This window comes from Mesocricetus auratus, unplaced genomic scaffold, assembly GCF_017639785.1.
Source record: "Mesocricetus auratus isolate SY011 unplaced genomic scaffold, BCM_Maur_2.0 Super-Scaffold_100003, whole genome shotgun sequence".
In the NCBI taxonomy this organism is placed as follows: domain Eukaryota; kingdom Metazoa; phylum Chordata; class Mammalia; order Rodentia; family Cricetidae; genus Mesocricetus; species Mesocricetus auratus.
In genome coordinates this window covers 28,970,445-28,991,661 of record NW_024429188.1, presented here as the reverse complement: position 1 = coordinate 28,991,661, position 21,217 = coordinate 28,970,445, and the positions used below count along the sequence as shown (strand labels likewise).

The following is a 21,217-nucleotide window of genomic DNA, read 5'->3' as shown; positions in this document are numbered from 1 at the left end:
TATGCATATATATGGAAATATATTTGACACTAATTCAAGTTGTCTGTGTGTGCAGTTAAAAGTTACTGCATGTGTGCTTGAATTAAAAGAAACTCTAGGTAACTGTGAAGAGTCTCATTGGGTAAAAACACATGCAGCACAACCCTGGCAACTTAATTCAATCCCCTGAATTCAAAAGAGAAAAGAGAACCAATTGTACAAAGCTATCCTCTGACCTCTACACATACAGCATGAAATGCATTTCTACATAGACACATCAAGAACACATACTCAAAGCAATGAAATTTATTTATAAAGTTATTTTTAGGTGAGCACAAAAGATGGCTCAGTGGGTAGAGTGCTTATATAGGTAGCAAGGCAATACTACTTGAAATGTCCAGAATCTAACAAATGGCCAGATGTCATCATGTTCATCTCTAATCCTGTGTTACTACAGTGAGATAGAAGGTAATGATAGAAAAATCCCAAAAAGCCAATGGGCCACTTTACTAAGATTTAGCAGCTACAAGCACATACATTCAAACACATGGTACTCACACACACCATACATATAAAAAAATGTACTTCTGAAAATATTAATTATATTTATATATACCTAAAGTATATACTTATGTGTATCTGTAGGTACTATTCTCTATAAAATGCAGTATTGTTGCTCCAAATATTCTAAATAAATGTGACAAATTACTAATATGCAATAGTTCACTCTTTCAATTAATCAATTTAGTAAGTGAAAACCAAAAAAACTATAATGATTAGGAATTATAAATTATATTAATGATATACCTGAATTCTTGTTATCTCCTTACTATGTTGAATCTCATATAATGGGACTTTGAAGACAAATTCAGTGCTGGATAATTCCACTGGTGCTCGTAATACTTTAGAAGAAAAATAAAGATATTTGTAAATTATTAATAAAAAGAATGTGGACACTATTTAGTCTATTTTTCAAAATGAAATAAAAAAGAAATGTTTCTGTTTATTACTCCTAGTCAAAAAATAAAAATACATTTCAAACATTTCTAAGATACCTTGATTTCCATACTTAGAAATTTCCATTTTATAAAATTTATTGGCAATGAATTGCATGTAAAACAAAGCCATAAACATGGAATGATAAAATCATAAAATGTACTCAATATTGAAATAAAGGACAAGGTGTTTTAATATGATCTCTATACCAACCCATGCAGAAATGGAGAAGCAAATATATAAGAAGACAGAAAAATCACCCAAGTTCACGGATCAGTATGATTAACATAGTTAAAATGGCCATCTCACCAAAAGTAAGAGTCAGTTCAATCCCCATCAAAATTCCACCACAATTCTTTACAGATCTTGAAAGAACAATACTCAACTTCATATGAAAAAAAGAAACTATGATAACTAAAACAATCCTGTACAGAAAAAGAACTTGCAGAGATATTACCATCCCTAATTTCAAGCTCCACTATAAGGAAAGAGCAATAAAAATAGAATGGCATTGGCATAAAAACAGACAGGTTGATCAATGGAATTGAAGAAGTAAATCCACAAACCTAGGGACACTTGATTTTTGGCAAAGAAGAAAAAATTATATAATGGAAAAAAAGAAATCACCTTCAACAAATAGTGCTAGTCTAACTGGATGCCAAAAAATGTAGAAGAATTCACACTGATCCATATTTATTAACCGGTACAAAACTCAAGTCCAAATTGATCAAAGACCCCAATACAAATCCGGTTACAATGACCTTAATAGAACAGAATGTGGGAAAAAGCCTTGAACACATTGGTAATGGAGACAATTTCCTGAATAGAATATCACTAAAACAGACACTGAGAACAACAATTAATAAATGAGATCTCATGAAACTGAAAAGTTCCTGTAAGGCAAAGGACATTATCAATAAGAAAAAATCGGCATCCTACAGAATGGGAATAGATATTCACCAACTCCACATATGACAGAGGGCTCATCTCCAAAATAGATAAAGAACTCAAGAAACTAGACAAATAATACAATTAAAAATGGGGTACAAGGCCGGGCGTTGGTGGCGCACGCCTTTAATCCCAGCACTTGGGAGGCAGAGGCAGGCGGATCTCTGTGAGTTCGAGGCCAGCCTAGTCTACAAGAGCAAGTTCCAGGACAGGCTCCAAAGCAATACAGAGAAACCCTGTCTCGAAAAACCAAAAAAAAATGGGGTACAGAGCTAAACAGAGAATTCTCAACAGAAGACTCTCAAATGGGTGGGAAACACTTAAATGTTCAGCATCCCTAGCCATCAGGAAGCTAAGATTCCATCTCACACCAGTCTGAACGGCTAAGATTAAAAACACTAACGACAGGTTATGCTGCAGAGAATGTGGAGCAAAGTGAACACTTAATTACAAGTGGGAGTGCAAACTTACACAGCCACTTTGGAAGTCAATAGGCAGTTTCTCAGAAAAGTGGGAATTAATCTACCTCAAGACCCCGCCATACCACTCTTGGGCATACACTCAAAGAATGCTCAATTATTCTAAAAAGATACCTGCTCAGCTATGATCATAACAGTATTATTCATAATAGCCAGAGCCTGGAAAAAATTTAGATAACCCTCAAATGAAGAATGGCTAAAGAAAATGTGGCATACATACAAAATAGAGTATTACTCTCATTAAAAAAAAATAACGACATCAGGAAATTTAAAGACAAATGGATAGAACTAGAAAAAAATCATCTCCAGTGAGGTTACCCAGACCCAGAAAGACAAACTTGATATTGAACAATAGCTGTAATGTAAAGGCTAACCACGCTATAATCCACAGCCTCAGAGAGTCTAGGTAAGGAGGATTCAAAGGAAATTGGGATGCATGGATTTCCCTAGGAAGGGGAAACAGAAGAGACCTCCCAGGTAAACTGAGGGTTGGGGTGATAGGAACATGAGGAATTGTGTTGGGAGGGTGAATGGAGGCGAGATTAGGGAAAGAGAAATATTGAGAAGGGGGAATATTGGGCTCATGAAGAAACCTGGAATAAGGGGAGACTCCCACAAATCTATAAGGATGACCCCACCTGAGACTCCTAGTAATAGTGGATACATAGCCTAGACTTGCTATCTCCTGTAATCAAATTGGTAACTACCCAAATTGTCATCAGAGAGCCTTTATACAGTGACAAATGGAATGAGATACTGAGATTTGTATCTGGGCTGAGCCTGGGAATCCTGTTGAAGGAATGGAGGAAGGGTTGCATAAACCAGTGGAGGGGGGAGGGGTCAAGATCATAGCAGGGAAACCAAAAGAATCAGCTATCCTGGGCTCATAGGAGGTTACAGACTCTGAACCAACAAGGGAGTCTGCTTGGGACACCCTTAAGCCCTCTTCATGTGTGACAGTTGTATAGCTGTATCTACTTGTAGCACTGCTAGTGGTGGAAACAGGGCTTGCCCCTAATGCTTTGACTGGCTTCCAGGAACCTAATCCTCATAGTTGGCCAGTCTTAATACACGGGGAGAAGTTAAATCCTACCTCAACTTGATATGGCATTCTATGTTGACAACCACAAGAGGCCTGCCCCTTTCTGAACAGAAAAACAGGAGTGCATTAGGAGGGGTTGAGGAATGGGAGGAGATAAGGGAGGGGAAACTGTGGTGGAGACATAAAATAAATGAGTAAAACTAATAAATAAAAAGAAAACTGATTTTATTTTCTAATATTCAAAATTTTGAAAACTAAAAACGATACTTATTTTCCTTTACTTTTAGATGTTAAGTGTAAATCTTTGACCCACACGCATCAGTTGACTTTAATATTACATACCAGTAGCTTGAACAAAACACGGTGGAATAAGTGGTGATACTTTTGGCATCAAAACCTTTTTCTGTGACAAATATTCGCAGTAGAGTTCTGAAGCCTTGAAAGAATTAATAAGGACAGGAAAGCTAAAGTTATATGTTGCTACCTGTCAAAAAAAACAGGAAATTATAATTTTGAGGGCTTTGATCGTGCTGATTCACCAAAATGATTTTTTTCAAAATAAAATTTCCTTGGAGCATAGAAAATACATTTATTTAAGAAAATAAAGGATGTATTATTTATTAGGTCAAAAACAAATCTCTAAAACCTGCTTATATTAAAATATCCAACTATAAAAGTAAATATTTGGAAAAATACAGAAAGTCTTTGCAGTCTTTGGATAGGTTAGCATTTCTTAAATACTATATCAAATATATTATTCATAAAAAAGTAAATTATTAATCCATATCATAAAATGTAGAACACCTATTATGCTGCAAATAATGTTAGGCACATAAAATGAGCCGAAACATATTTCTCACCAAAATTCTAAACAGTATCAAAAAATACAAAGAAGACTCTAAGATCAATTATAAATTGGTCTAGATAATGAAAATATAGATGAAAGTGTGGTAAAGACATTTCTGAGAAGATATGTACATGGTGACGCATTAGCACAAGCAAAGATGTGTTTCATCAAACACCAGAGAAATGCATGTTGAAATCACAGGATGTGGCCCAATGAAATGGCTGAGGGCATATGACGCTTGCTGCCAAGTCTATTGACCTGAATTCAATCCCCAGGACACACATGGTGAATGTATAGACAACCCGACTTGTTCTCTGACCTGCATGCACAAATCACTATAAATAAATAAACGTAAATTAAAAAAGGGGGGATTTTCAGGAGGTACCATTTCTTACATACACAGCTGCTCAAACAAAAGTAACAATACTAAATGGTTCTAAAGACATTTGCACACTTACAGTACACAGACACACAAAGGAATGTTCAGTGTTCCCTTAATAAATTTCTAGACGTGAACAGTAGAAAGAAATCAAGAAAATGCTTATTTTAAACTTGGAGATGTCAGAAGAACCCACAAGATCATGACCACACAGATGGTAACCAAGGACATATCTAGTGCTATACTCTACTAAGAGTACATGCTAACAATTGAGTTATAAATAAAATGAATATCAATCTCATATAATGGGCATCCTTTAAGATTGGGAGATGCACATTACCCTGGTTATGCAAAACACTGAGTTTTCATTGTTGTTTTATTTAACTGTATCTGATCATATCACTATCAACTCCATCTCTTGCTACAGAATCTTTTGTAAACAATCTGTTCTCATAATAGTATCGAGAAACACAAAAAAACAGAAGCAAGTCTTATTTCAATGACCATTTCAAACCACTCATTTCCTTTCATATTTCACACATAAAGAAAAAAATACAACAGAAAATGTGTTTCATATTACTTCTTCAAGTACTTCTCTAGACTACAGAGAGACCAGTTACATTTTCTTTCTTGTCTTTTTCTTCTTGTGACTGATCTGCCACTTTCCGTTTGCAAATTAATATCAATCAACATTCTATTCAATATGGCCAAACATGACTGAGAGTAAACCCTTTATATCCATGTATGGCTCTAGGACATAATTTATAGTCTCCCCAGTCCAAAATGTGAACAGCAAAATAATTTGTATACAATTATACAACATAGTCACATACATTTTGATACTTTTCTTTTATGTAAGTGGTGTTTTGAATATATATATGGTGCTGGAGAATTACCTGAGAGTTCAACATCTGGATCAGCAGGCAGCAAGAAGAAAGAGCAACACTGTGTGTGTGTACCTTGAGTATATAAGACCTCAAAGCCCATCTTCACCATGATACACTTCCTCTAACAAGGACTCAAGTACTCCAAAGGCCACACTTCCTAATAGTGTCATACACTATATGCTTATGGGGACCATTTTCATTCAAACAACCACAATTACTTGGCTATCTCTCAGTCCTCAATACTTTTTTATGTATTTACATGGTGTGTAGATATGTGTAGGTTGGTGCATGCCATAGTGCTTATGTGGAAGTCACAGTAGAAATTAAGAGACTTGGTTTTCTTCCTTTGCCATGTGAGCCCCAGGAATTAATTCTTTTATTTATTTATTTATTTTTCAGCTTAAATTTAGATAAGAAACAAGGTTGCTTCACAATTCTTGTTATCATGCTTGCTAGCAAAAAAACCTCAACCCAGTGAGCCACCTTGCTACCACATTTAACACTACTTAAGAAATTTAACGCTATATTAACGATATATAGGTGATTGTTAAAACAAATTACTTAGAAAATAATGAAATAGAAAATAATGACAAGAAATAACATGTTCATTACTAATGCACATTTTTCCAAAGTATCTTTTTATACAGTGGTTACTGAAGGATTAGTGGAATCATCATGCTAACTAAGCATGATTTTTAGTCATTTATTTTATTTTTAAGGTTTTTTTCTGCATACAATAGGAAATACCGTGTTTCAAACTGTTACTCTCTTCCTGCTACAGGATGCAGATAGGTTACCAGTCACAGAGAAGAGAGCTATAGGTTATAGAAATAAAAAGACAAGAAACTGGGAGGCTAAAGTTCTAGATTGGTTTCTAAGGGGATATAAATTACTTAAGAAATAAGAGAAGCATGCAAGAATTAGTGGAGACTGGGAATCAGAGAAAATCTACCTTGGTGAGGGGTTATATTTATACAACACAGAATTCAAAGAAGCAGGAGCTTCAAGCAAAGTAACATAGAAAAATCAAACCAAAAAGAATTTCAGGCCGGGCGGTGGTGGCACACGCCTTTAATCCCAGCACTCGGGAGGCAGAGGCAGGCAGATCTCTGTAAGTTCGAGGCCAGGCTGGACCGACAGCCTCCAAAACAATACAGAGAAACCCTGTCTCATAAAAACCCAAAAAAAAATTTCAGAGAACTTTAACTTATAGGCCTACTCTAGGAACCAGAAGGTCCATTAAAAAGCAAAACCAAGAAAAGCGGTTTTCATAGTGTGTGTGTGTGTGTGTGTGTGTGTGTGTGTGTGTGAGTGTGTGTGTGTGCATGCGTGCGTGCGTGTGCAAAGAATTAAATGATTCCTGGGAGGAATAAATAAAGATAATTATGGAAATATATACTCAAGGCTCAGATGACAGAGAGAAAAGTGAAGGAAATCCACAGATGAGGGGAATCAGAGATATTGTGGAATATTATTTTGAGGTGTGTTACATTTGTTTATGCTATGGAACATTTGTTTAATGAAGTAAGGACGTGTTGCTTTTGTTTATGGGCATTTGTTTAACTCTGTGAATCTGTGATTCTTTGCCTGTCTAAAACAACTGATTGTCTACTAAAGAGTTAAATGTCCAATACACGGAAGGAAAAAGGATAGGCAGGGCTGGCAGACAGAGAGTATGAATTGGAGAAGAAATCTTACAAGGAGCGAAGGAAAACAGAGAACCAGGAGAGGAGGACATCAGGGGACAGCCACCCAGTAAAACATGGAGTAAGAGTGAAAGTAAGACATACAGAAGTAAGAAAAAGGAAAAAGCTCAGAGGCAAAAGGTAGTCGGGGATAACTGAAGTTAAGAAAACCTGGCAAGAAAAATGCCAAGCTAATCCTGGGCATAAATAGACTAAGACACCATGTGCGATTTATTTGGCAGCTAGGTAACAGGACCCCCCAAAAAGCCAAAAAGAGATCAAAGGCCAAAAGAGTGTTAAGAATAAAAAATAAACAACTACACAGAATGCCAAAGTTGAAAATATATTCCATATGTTCAATTATTACAGGATAACGTGAGCTAAAAAATGGTCTGAGTTCTCATAAGATAGTTCTGACAGTGACTGGTTATCAAGGCTTGACTGATGGGATTAGTATTAAATCCCAAAGTCAAGGTTATGGAATGGATATAAAAATTAATCCAGAAAAATTTGTAAATTAAATAATATATTAATATTATATGAGTGACCTTAATATTATAGATGTAAATTAATATTAATATATCAAAATGTATATACATAGATATGTAACAAAAATTAATTGAAAAAGAGGCCATGAATTTGAAAGATAGCAAGAAGATATGGTATGCAGGAAGTAATCTGAAATATAAAATAAATGATAAAAATCTAAGATATTTAACATACAGGAATCCATGAATACTCATTTAAGTACATCTGATGTTGATAATCATGATGTTAGTACATACCAAGATAAGTCCATATATCCATTTGAACCCTTAATTCTTTTTAGTTAAGATTTAGCCTTCCAAAAAAATCTTTTAAGTTTTTGGAAGTTCACAAAGAGGTAAAATTGCTATTATGAGTATGTGAAAAGCCATATACAATTTGTTCCCTCAGCTTAAGCATTCATGCATAATTTGTTTAAAATAAGTCTTGCCCAAAGATAAACATGTCATATATAAAACTACCTCACTTACAAAATTGTTATCCCTTCAACAACACTAAGAAAGTGAGATTTCCTCTGTTCCACAAGAGCCAACCCACAGCACTGCAACAAAACATCAGCTACAGCTTTTCTTAACTCATATCATCTGTGCAAACTCAGGGAAGTTGAACAGCCCTCTAATGAATGAAAAATGAGTCAAGATGGAAATAAAGAAATAAAGACTGTCTAAAATTTAATGAAAATGAATACACACCATACCTAAATTTATGGGACACTATGAAAGCAGTGCTGAGAGATAAGTTCACAGCACTAAGTGCCTGCATGAAAAAATGTGGTGACATCTCAAACTGTCTTCTTTTTTTGTTTTGTTTTGTTTTTTTGTTTTTGTTTTTTGTTTTTGTTTTTTTACGAGGCAGGGTTTTTCTGTATTGTTTTGGAGCCTGTCCTAGAACACACTCGGTAGACCAGGCTGGTCTCGAACTCACAGGGATTCACCTGCCTCTGCCTCCCATCTTAACAGCATACCTAAAAGTTCTTGAACAAAGAGACATAAGCACATCCAAGATGGGCAAATGTCAAGAAATAATAAAATTAGGGACTGAAATCAATAAAATAGAAAAAATGAGAACAATACAAAGAATCAGTGAAATAAAAAATAAATTATTTGAGATATAGTAATAAAATAGAAAAACCCTTATCCAAAATAATTAAAATGTTCAAAAGGAACATAAAAATTAACAAAATCATAAATAAAAAAGAGATTATAACAATAGACCCTGACTAAATACACAGGCATACATAACGACATACTTAACAAATCTATACTCCACCAATTTAAAATTTAAAAGAACTGGATAATTTCCTCCATAGTACCACTTTTGAAAGTTAAATCAGGACAGATCCACAGTTCAAACAGGCCTATAAAACCTAGAAAAGTACAAGCAGTCTTTCAAAGTCTTCCAAACAACGACAACAAAAAAACAAACCAGATAGTTTTCTCAGACATTTGAAGCAGTAATTCCAATACTTCTCAAATTGTTCCACAAAATAGAAACAGAAAAAACAACACACAATTCATTTTATGAGGCCACAGTTTCTCTGATATCCAAACAATATAGAAGCCAAACAAAGAGAACTGTGGACCAATTTCACTTAAGAGCATACATGCAAAACTACTCAATAAAACACTTGTAAATCAAATCTAAAATTGCATCAAAAAGATTCTGCACCATGATTAAGTGGGCTTCATCCAGGAGATGCAATGATAGCTCAATATGTGAATATCAATAAATATAATCTACCACATAGACAAACTAAAAGAAAAATAAAACACATAATGATCTCATTAAATTCAGAAAAGACATTTGACGACATCCAACACACCTTCACAATAAAAGTCCTGTAAAATTAGGTAAACAAGGATCATACCTAAACAGACCCACAAGCTATAGCCAATATCAAATTAAATGAAGAGAAATTCAAAGCAATTCCACTAAAATCAAGTACAAGTCAAGTCTGTCCATTCTTTCTATATCCAGAGTACCCGGGGGGTTCAATTCCCAACACGCATATGACAGCTAACAACAGTCCAAGATCTGACTCCCTCACAGAGACATACATGCAGACAAAATACCAATGAAACTAAAAATTAATTTTTTAAAGAAGCTCTCTCCTTATCATTTTTATATTTCAGAAATGTGAATCAAAAGCATACCACAGCCTATTTCTGGAACTTAGTCAGTGATATCCATTGCTTATAGGCACATTCCCATAAAGGTTCTTTTTTATACTGACTGCTTTTTTTCCAGTTTAAAAATATCACTGGATATTATGCGAACAATATTAACCAAGCATTATAGAAACAGCGTCTTGTAATTGGTCACAAGACTTTGGGGGGTTTTCAAACAATGATCCCAAGAATCACCTTCAAAAATAATTACAAAACAAGGTAGCTTGAATATAAGTGGCTTTCTTATTAGCTTACATCTATCATTCCTTGACAACATATAATACTTCAAATTTGATACTAGGGAAAGCAAACACAATATAATCATAGTTCCCCATGAATTAGATGTACCTAGTAATTATATGGCTGAATTAAAAGTTATAACTATATATAGTCACTCATCAGAATAAGACCCACTCAAAACAGAACTTAGATAGTATGTGATGGATTATTAAACTGCTAATGTATAATTCCACTACACTTCCATGATGCAAGGAAAAGAAAACTGAACTTACTTCTACAGGAGAAAATGCTATGCCACATTCCACAGATGTGCTTTCTTCCACCTCTATGGCATACATGTAAGGAAATTCTGTATTTTTTACCTCTCCTATAGAAGAAGAAAAATAATACATAAAACATATCCATGTGAGTATGTGTAGCAAGTAATTTAATGTGAACCCTGAAGATGTCATTATAATTCAGCAATCAAATGCAGCTGCTGAAATACCTAGGGGTAAAGCTGAGCAAAAATTCTAAGTGAACAATGATATATATATTATAATACAGGTTGTGAAACAGATATTTCCTGTTGCTCTCTGGCATATTTCCTTTCCATGATTATGCCATCATAGTAATTACATGCACATTACTAGAATAGACAGCTTTGCTAAAAACAAAATTATACATATAGTATTGTCCCTTTTTAATATATACTCTATTAAGGTTATAACAAAAAACAAAAAGACATGTACACAGAGCTCTCCCTCCTGCCGGTCAGAATCTGGTAATTTTCATAGTAAAGTAAAAAAGCAATAGATTTCTACCTACTTAACAGGAGTTCAAATGAAACTATCAATGATCCATAGGGCAAAGGAAGATGAAACCAGTTTATAAAAGATGAAAAGACCCAAGGAGCACAGAGAAAAGGGACTATTATCTAGGAGAATGGAAATTCAGTTATGTTGATATATATGATATGGCTCCAGAAGACAGTCTATAGTGCCTACAATCTCCAGGCAAGGTGAAATCATACTTAAAAGTATGTCAAAATTACTTTTCCCACAAGTCACTCTATCAAATATTATTTAAAGGATTTAAATAATATTTAAATAATTATTATTTAATTATTATTTAAAGGATTTTGTTGGAAATCAGAAAGATGTCAAAACTAGTCATTTATCTGTTAAAGTATTTCTAAAAAGATAAATTTTCAGAATGGTTTAAGAAAATGTTTTTTTTAGCAGATATTAAAATCAACTCACATGCTTTGTTTACTTTGTGCAGTCTCTAGCTCTGAAGCTGTGTTATTGGTAAAAGTAAGCCAAGAGAGCTTTTTAAATAGAGAAATATGATCAGAACTTTGGCTGAAATACTCTGTGGAATAGGAATAACGAGAAAGGGTTTGAAGCAGAAATGCATTTGAAAAGATAATTAAGTGTCTTTGAAGAGAGGCTTGAACTACAGACAAGTCAACTATGAAAAGAAAAGCACTTTGCTGGGCAGCTAGCCAAAAGATTTGATTAATGGAACATGAGTATATGGGAACCCAGGATACAGAGTCAAATGGCTAAAAATTGGTTCAACACACATATTTTAATAAATAAACATGGATTTCATGTCGATTCCCAACAGTCTACACTAAAGTTGTCATGGACAATTGAATAAGATACTCAAACACAGAGGGCCTGCTTAATCATGATCTCACTCTGGCACTCTACTAACTGTGAGGTGGACTCTCAACTACCTGGACCTTAGGATCAAACATCAGAAATGACTGGAAATTCCCACCTCCTCCTTCTCCTCCTCTTCCTCCTCCTCCTCCTCTTCGTCTTTCTCCTTCTCCTCCCCCTGGCACCCACTTTCACATTGGGTCAGATGATTACTCATTTCTCTGAACGTGTACTCTATTCCTTCCCATTGACATCTCTCCTATCTTGAGCTCAACTTCTTTTTGAAGAAAAATACAAGCCTAATATACTATCGTGTGCATATAAATCCTATAAATGTGCTGCTTAACTTCTAAGATAAAAGTCCAGAAAAGCATTTAATCCTAACAATTGAGAGACAAAGAGTGATGGATCTCCGTGAGTTTGAGGCGAGCCTCACCTACAGAGGGAGTTCAAAGCCACCCAGGCTGCAGAGTGAGACCCTGTCTCAAAAAATAAAAAAAGTCCACAAAAGTACTTTCACAAACTTGGTCTCATGCTCCAACCACTGATCATACTAACTCCTTACTAACACTTTAACCTCTTTCCTTCACATATATCTATGGTGGAACTTAATCAGGAGAAATAGCAAGGAAGCTTGACTTACTGTTTTAGACAAGTCAAGACAGAGTATTTTTAATTAAACTTTGTTTATAGAATAAAATTCAAGTAATATTTAGCCCAGGAGGATTAGTTGCTAACTCCTGAAGTAAAAAGGAAACAATATATGCATAAAAGCATATATTTAATTTAAGCAAAAATAAATACATTGACTTACACATGAGTAAACACAGAGGGAAGATTATAAACAATTTTGAGAATACAAATTTAACAATTATATTTTATTTATAGCAAATCATTTATATACCATACTTGCTATATGAAGCTAATTAATAAATACAGCTATATATCCTGTTATCAAAGTGTTCTTATATTACAAAAGACATAGTGAAAGAAATAAACTCATAAAAAATCATAGAAAGTAACTGCCATTGTTATGTTTTTAATGATTATACCTTAGACAATTTAAACTACTTTGCTTTATAATACTATTAATGTATAAAACATATACCTGCATTTCCCTTAAAATCCATTGCAAAAAGTGGAAATTCTTTTAGATTGAACTCTACTTTGGCCCGTGTCACACCTTTGTTGTTAATTACAAATGAAATAGTTTCTGTAGTGCCAACATAGGTGCCACTGAAATTAAATACATTCTAAAATCAAAAAAGAAATAATAATTAGAAAATAGAATAATGCTTTACAAATATGTATAGTCACATTTGTATTTTGCTATTTCTTAATATTAACTACCAAACGTATCTCTATAAAACTTGATCTTTCTCTTCCCCATATCTCATATGTAAAATACCAAAACCTATTAAACCTGCTCCCCTTCTTCAACTTCTTTACTAGATTGTATCTGTATGATGTTAGTAAGTAGTCAATTGCAATTTAGTTTCTAGGTTCTTACTTTCTCAAATTCTTCCCCTAAGTAACTAAGTCACAAAGTCCCTCTCTTGTACTTGACCTTCCCCCACCATCAACATGACAAGATCCAAGATCATCAGCAGTATTCATAATGCTGTACAAGGGCTTTAGTGGATCATAGTCTAGCCTCATCTAAGCTCTTTCCTCATCCTAACACTTTATATTTCAGTAAGCTCTATGATTTTGCCTTTCAAACTAACACCAGATTTCAACAATCTGTCTCTACTGACAAGTCTCTTCTCTAATATGTATTTACTGTATAAAATTATGCATCCATAAAAGCTCAGATAAACCATAATTAATTGCACTGTGGAAAGGATGACTTATTCCTTATGTTTGTTTCCTGGAGACGCCATAAAGTCTGTTCACATATGGCTCGTGTATAAAAAAACAGGATTAATTTTCATATACATGTACATGTGCTTCTATCCTTGTGTGGATGCTTACTGAGTGTATACAAACTCTTGCTCACACACCTGGTATGTGACTCTACCACAAACTTCTATAAAATACCTCACTGTAAAGTTACTATAATATCAACTCCTTAGCAAATGAAGCACACAAAACTATTAGAAGAAATAGTAGCAACAGTACTATAATATTGAGTTTAGCTTTTATACTAATTAATTTTTATTTTCCCTTTTATTGAAATATAATTTTTACATACAATAAATACTGATTATTGTTTCCCTTCCCTCTACTCCTCTGAGTTCTTCCCATATCCCCTCACATCTGGATTCACCCCACTTCCGTCTCTCATTAGATAACAAATAGGCTTCTATGAGATAATAATAAAATGTAATTATTGTATGACAAGAAGTAATACATAAGAATTGTACAAAACAAACAAATAAAAGAGCCAAAGGAAAGGCCCAAAAAAACAGAGATCCACTCATTTGTACACTCAAAGTCCCATAAAAACACTAAACTGGAAACCGTGATATGTGCGCAAAGGACCTGATGCAGACCCATACAGGTCCTCCCTGTGAGTTCATGTGTTGAGCATGTTGATTTAGAGGGCCTTGTTTTCTTTGGTTCCTCTATCCCCTCCTGTTCTTTCCACTCTTCATTTCCAATAATCACCACAGTATTAAATATGCCAGTTGAGTATCTGCTGGTCTATGGATCTCAAGCTTTCATCACTGAACAACAGGAGTCAGAAACTAAAGCCTGACACTAGAGCCTGACTGTAAGGCAGCCAGTTAAACTCTTGAATTTCTGTATTTTCTAGTTTAGTAGCATAATGGCACCAGATAATGGGGAAACAATTGGAAAACAAAAGTTGCAAGCAATCTCAACAGGATAACCACTACAGTGAAAAAGCTCTCAAAAGTATAAGAGGTTAATAATATCTTACAAATTTCACTATGCAAGAACATGAAGGCCTGAGTTGAACATCTCATCAAAGTTTCTTTGGGTAAATGGACCAGAACTTATCATTTGAAGTGCTACTTAAATAAAGAAGGAGTGTGTGTGTCAGTGTGTATAAACATTATCAATTGTACAACAAATACTATTTATGTATAGATAATGATTTGAAAAACTGATGTGATTACAGTTCAGAAAATTAAAATCAAGACTACAGTAAGGTATCTATACTCATTAAATGAGGCCTTGTATATCATAACATAATTTGTGGAGCATTGAAATATGGAACAATAGTAATTAAAGTATTAGAATGTATCTTGTGGGGGCTAGACAGATAGCTCAGCAGTTAAAAGTGCTGGCTGTTCTTCCAAAGTTCCTGAGTTCAATTCCCAGCAAACACATGGTGACTCACAACCATCTATAATGAGATATGCTGCCCTCTTCTGGCATAAATGTATACATGCAGACAGAGCACTAAAATACATAAATAAACCTTTTAAAAAGCTAAGCATGGGGAAAAAAATCCAAAAAAAAAAGAAAGAAATCATTTTGTGAAAATAAACATGAATGAACCCTTCTTCGGAAGCTTGTGTACCTCAAAATATGACCTGCTGGGGTGACAATACTTGCAATAACAGCCAGAAATAACTAGATCGAAGAACCATGGAATGAAGATACTAATTATAGTATGTTCAAACAAACAACCTTCATGTAGCAATGATGAAAAATACAGCTTCATAAAACCTAAATCAATAGTGGCAACACAATATTCAATTAATATACCTCATCAAGGACTATAAACACTTCTTCAGAAGTGTCATAAAAATCAAAACAAGAAATATTAAACCAATAGTTAAGACATATATATCATATATATGCATATGCATATATAAACTTTCATTATAGGCAAAGGTTAATCTCTTATGAATGTTGAGAACATAATGAAACAATTTTGATAATACTGCTAGTTTTCTCACACCAAAGTTCAGTATTTTCTTCTTAAAAAATTCAATATCCTGCTTCATCAGTTACAATTATAGTACATATTATAACTGCTGTATAAAAACTTACTGCAGAGAAAAATACTTAATGAACTGAATACGGACACAACATAACTATCACAGTCATAAATTAAGCAAACAAGCAAGAGGTGTATACTCACAGGTGTGATTTCAACATCAGCAATTTCAACAGACCCACCAATCCTAAGATCTATAACATTCGCACGGTGAATAGCAACCTTATTTAAGAGAAATAGGAAATTTTGTAGAAATTACATTAAAATATAATCATATATAAAAATTCCAGGTTCTCTCATATGACACATTATAATATGAATGAGAGCACTATATACATATATGTATATATACATATATATATGTGTGTGTGTCTATGTCTGTGTTTCAATGACTTGTGTGCATATATATATATTTAAAATTTTATTTTGGCAGATATTAGTACTTTCCTTCTTTGTCATAACTGATACTACTTGGAAAATTGAGCATTTAGCCATTAGAAATCAGATGGCTTATGAATGTGATTGGAGAGCATTGTGTATTTGACTAGACCTGACTATAATAGTCTGTCACACATTTTTCCTTATCTAATTCCAACAGATTATTCAAAAAAACAAAAGTACAGTTAAATGACATACACTTTCTTCCACAAAAATATGCTAATAGACACAAGAACTATGAAAATAAGTCAAGTGTTGTATAGGACTACTTTAGTACCATATATATATATATATATATATATATATATATATATATATATATATATTTGGAGCCTACTGTCAGGAAACAAGACAATCTAACAAAAAACTTAAGATACAAGTATGGTAAAAAGTCTCTGTGAGTTGTTTTTGAAAGGAATCTACAAGATTTCCAAAGCAACATGGTTGCTCTCGAAACCTTGAGTATCAGACTCTATTGCTAATGACACCACACATTTTGGTTATAAGACAGGAGGTATTTAGCTGGACCTCACCAGGAAGTCTCCTCCCTGGGCACTAGCTTCCATACTATTGACAGGTGGTATGCAAGCTGCTAAAGGAGAGGAGGAATCAATAGTTCTACCTAGCTATGATGCCTACATACCACAATGGCCTGCCATAAAATATATCCCCATAGTGCACCTGTGTCACTATTGTATTAAGGTGACAGATTTAAGACCCACTTAATGGGAAGAATTCATATGTGGTACTGAGAACAAGTCAACTACCCAAGTATGAAGAGGACAACCTACTATGACCATTTCCCTGCACCAGTAGAATTTCTAACTGCACTCTGAATATTTATGCTCAATCCCAGAAATAAACAGTTTCCATCACTTGTTTAAAAAGCTATTTTTTGTAGCAGATGGAGACTATGAGGGAAATTTATAACTTGTTAAAATACAGTGAACTGACCATGGATGGCCTTCTGCAGCATAACCCTGACACCTAAGGCTCAAGGAACATCATGAAAGAGGAAACAGAAAGAATCTAACAGCTAGAGGATCATAATGTCTCCTGAATCATATAATTACTTTTTCTTAATTTCTCTAATGCCATGGAGGAAAGCTCATTGATTTCTGAGAACAGTAAGGATCTGTCAAATGATTCAATTTTAGGTGAAACTGCCACGTGCTTATTGGTAGTTATTAATTTCAACTTAGAAGAAACTTCAGTTACTGGGTTTTTAAAAAGAATTTTCAGAGACTTTTCTTCAAGTGTTGCTACCTAATGTTCTTTTATATGATTTAGGTATACTTGCTACTTTTAGACCTCTAAAACTACATATTTATAATTAATTCAATATTTATATAAACATCATTTTAATGTTAGTGCTATAATCCAAAATTCCATTAATTGTTGATGAAATAAGTACATTTACTAATAGCAAGTGTAAGCAGTTACTTTGTGATAATGTACTTAATATAAATATTTTAAAACATTACATACACGGGGACACATTTATATAAATACATATACACACATATATACTAATACAGAGAGAGAAAGAATGAACAAGTGCATGAACAAATATACCTTTGCTCTTGTATCAAATTTTTCTGCCACAGTAGGTGTACAGGAGATATTAAGAACGGTTATTCCCCCAAAGGGGATTACTCCTTCTGATGGAACGATATTAATGGTAGGCAAAAGGCTTTGATCACAAACCTGTAATCAAAAATTGTAAGATGCTACAGTGCCTTACAAAATAATTATATCAAAGTTTTGACATGGAAACATCTATAGTACTTTCTACACAGAGGCTCACTGAGCATAAGATATGAGGTGATTTTGCAATAGAATTTTACTATTTCAAATGCACTTTTAAACTGCAACTAGTTACTCCCATCTAATCCTTGTTGCTACCATGACAATCCTGATTACAAAGTGAAAATAAAAAAGGAAAAGCAGATCACTTACTATATAGCATAACATTTCTTGGCAATTATATTTAAAACATTTTTTAATAAACCAAATGATACTAAGGAAAAATCATAACTTGGGAAAGTAGAAGAACAAACTAGCTAAGTGTACTCAGAAAATCGACTTATAATAACTTAATCAGTGCTTTGAGACTATTTATATATAGCAAAGTATTAACTTTGTAATATGCTTGGAACAAATTGACTGAAATCATTACTTAATTAGATCCTAATAAGGAATGACAAAAATTCTGCATTACCTTGAAATAAGCATGGTTTTGACCTATATTGTGAAGAATGGCTTTCCTCCAAGTAGTTAAACCTTGAGAGCTATTACTGAACAGTATTCTTGGCTCTAAAAAGGTGACTTTAGTATGTCCAACCTGGTAATAAAAAAAGGGAGAAATCACCAAAATAATAGCAAATAAAATAATTCAATTGATTTTCTTGGAAAATTAAATATAAATAACTCCAGCATCACCAAATATATATATATATATTTATACCTATTAGCACATAATTTTATTAATTGATCTAGTGTGATCTCTTTGTAACTTGAAAAGGTCTTAGTATGAAAAAAAAAGAAATAAAGCCAACTATTTCTCAAAGGGAAGTGAAGAAAGTAAAGATAGAAGTGACAAAAGTATACCCCTATCATATAACTGGAAATTTACGTTCATGGAGAATTTTGAAATATAACATATTAGTAGATTTTGTTGAATCCTTAAGACAAAGAAAATTAGAATATAATGTCTAAATATTACTCTCTCAAAGTGCTGGTGGAGAATAATTTACTGATAGAATAATTCCCTGGCTTGGGTGAAGCCCTGGGTGTGATCCCAGCCACACCACAACACACATATAACTGTAGAAGGCAGGGTGAGGCTATCCCTATGGGAGAAGTGCTTCCTAGACTAAGAAACATACTGACAAATTACTGAAAGGCTCTTAGAGTTATCATTTACTCAGCTACTGTATGCTATGCAACAGAATTCAAAGATCATCTAAATATAGGGAACAAGTTATTAATAATGAAATCACCCAGACATGCTTCTACTAGAATCCATCTTTATACAGCTTAATATGCATATAATGTATGCTTGACCTGCATGAGGTGGGGACATTGGTCACTCTGACAGAATTACACAGGTATAGGGATTTTCCTCTTCCTTCCAAGAAAAGCATTTCGCAAAACAAACCATAGAACACTATTTTGAAATGTGGCCATTATGCATGTTTACAGTAGGAAAGGTAAGTATTTAGGCATCAAAGGTAATTGTAACACATTTTGTCCAAGAAATATTGAGTTGAGTCCCCTTTATACTAGACTTTATAACAGCTTTACAAAACATGCTATTATATTAGGTTTTTAATACACTTAAAATTATTTTAAAACACAATTTTAGTAACTGGAATAATAAACTTTCACACCAAGCTAAAACAGAAAAAAAGTAAAGCAGATTTTTATAAATATATGATGAACCTTAATTAACCTTTTATTTAAACATTTTATGTTCATCCATCCTGTGGGTCTTCAGAGTTAACTTTAAAAGCTGCAAAGCTTTACCTGAAATGACCCAATTTACTATTCAATTACCTCAGTTATTTCCTTGTCTACATCACTATTTAATTATCTCATAGATTTTTTTCATAGTTTTCTTATTTCATTCTTATTGACTCATTGGGTAGGAATAGATAAAACAAATCTCATTAGAGAGGGTAACATTAAAGTCTGAGGAGGCAGTTGGATCTGGAAATAAACCATCTGTGAACTTGTATTAATTACTTAAACACACTAGTCTTCCAATAATTCATCATTAATAATGTATTTGAATATATACAATAAATACCTCAAAATTTGATAGGGGTGAGATAATAAATACAAATTAGCATGGCACTTGATACATAGTAATTGCTCAATAAATAGTGTCTATTTAATGCTAAATCTATTTTTATATGTTAGTGAAAAATAGACATAGGTTGAGTATGTGAGCAAAAGTACATTATTAAACTTGTTAGATACAAGTAAATAAACAGATAAATACTGTACATATGCTCACTAAAAGAGCTTCAATAATGGAATTGAAATACGTTAGTAATAACACATATCCTAATTAGCTTTGTAAATGGGAAGTGACAGAACATTCACCCAAATGGAATACTTTCCAAAGAGGACAATGAATAATCTACAAACATAAGGGTCAGCACAAACTAGTCCCATAAAACTAATTATAACAGGAAGGCATACATGCAATGATGCAGTTTGACTATGTGAACAAAAATTTTAGACCATAATTAATTTTCCATAAGTAAGAAAACTGAAATCCTTGGAAGGAATATGGTTATGGGAAATGTGGCCTGGGAGCATGGTGGTTGTTTTGTTAAGTTAATCATGTTCTGTTTCTTAATCTGGGTGATCTGTGAGTGGTAACAAGGTATCAATTGACAAAGACCAGTGATACATACTTTTAGTATCTGTACGTTTATGTATGTGTGTTTTACTTCAAATGGAAGCTATTGAAATAATAATATGTGATATATACACAAAACCAGTAGAAGTCAGCTTATTTCAAGCTTGGACCTGAGGAAAGATTCTACTGTGTTGTGACAGCCACTTGCAATCCCTAAAATTAGACAGACTCTTAGGTATAAGCAACAAGCACCTCCATAGATGAAACACATTAGATAACTATGTCCAGAAAATAAAAACAGAATTCAGTGAAAGTACTTGGGTTATTTAAAATCTCTAACGGCACTGCCTGGGATTATAAACAAAATGCACTCTTGGTAACCAAAAGGAATATTGTTAGGGCATCTTGGGTCATACCATAGAATGTTATTTACTTATAGGTCACATTTTTTATTGTAAGAAACATAATTTATAGTTAATAAAAACCCTGGTATCTTTTAATATAAATTGCATGATCTTTTCCACACTAAATTACTAACACTTACTAGAAGATTAAGAGTAATTTTAGGAAATAAAATTTAAGGTAAATATAATTTTCTCTACTACACTATATGTTGTGTATTAATAATAAAGTTATTCAAGTGGCTCCC

General features: G+C 33.5%; 1 protein-coding gene across 4 annotated transcripts in view; it reads right to left on the bottom strand.

The window, feature by feature from the left end:
- Cfap47 (cilia and flagella associated protein 47) overlaps positions 1-21,217 on the bottom strand; it is a 255,121-nt gene that overhangs the window by 188,071 nt on the left and 45,833 nt on the right. For all 4 annotated transcript variants that reach the window (XM_040744178.1, XM_040744177.1, XM_040744175.1 and 1 more), the window contains exons 17-23: positions 18,418-18,540; positions 17,772-17,903; positions 15,903-15,980; positions 12,954-13,098; positions 10,469-10,563; positions 3,787-3,928; positions 787-881 (exon numbers count right to left, since the gene is read on the bottom strand). In XM_040744178.1, the coding sequence (XP_040600112.1) occupies positions 787-881; positions 3,787-3,928; positions 10,469-10,563; positions 12,954-13,098; positions 15,903-15,980; positions 17,772-17,903; positions 18,418-18,540 (810 nt within the window). The remainder of the gene's footprint in view (positions 1-786; positions 882-3,786; positions 3,929-10,468; positions 10,564-12,953; positions 13,099-15,902; positions 15,981-17,771; positions 17,904-18,417; positions 18,541-21,217) is intronic.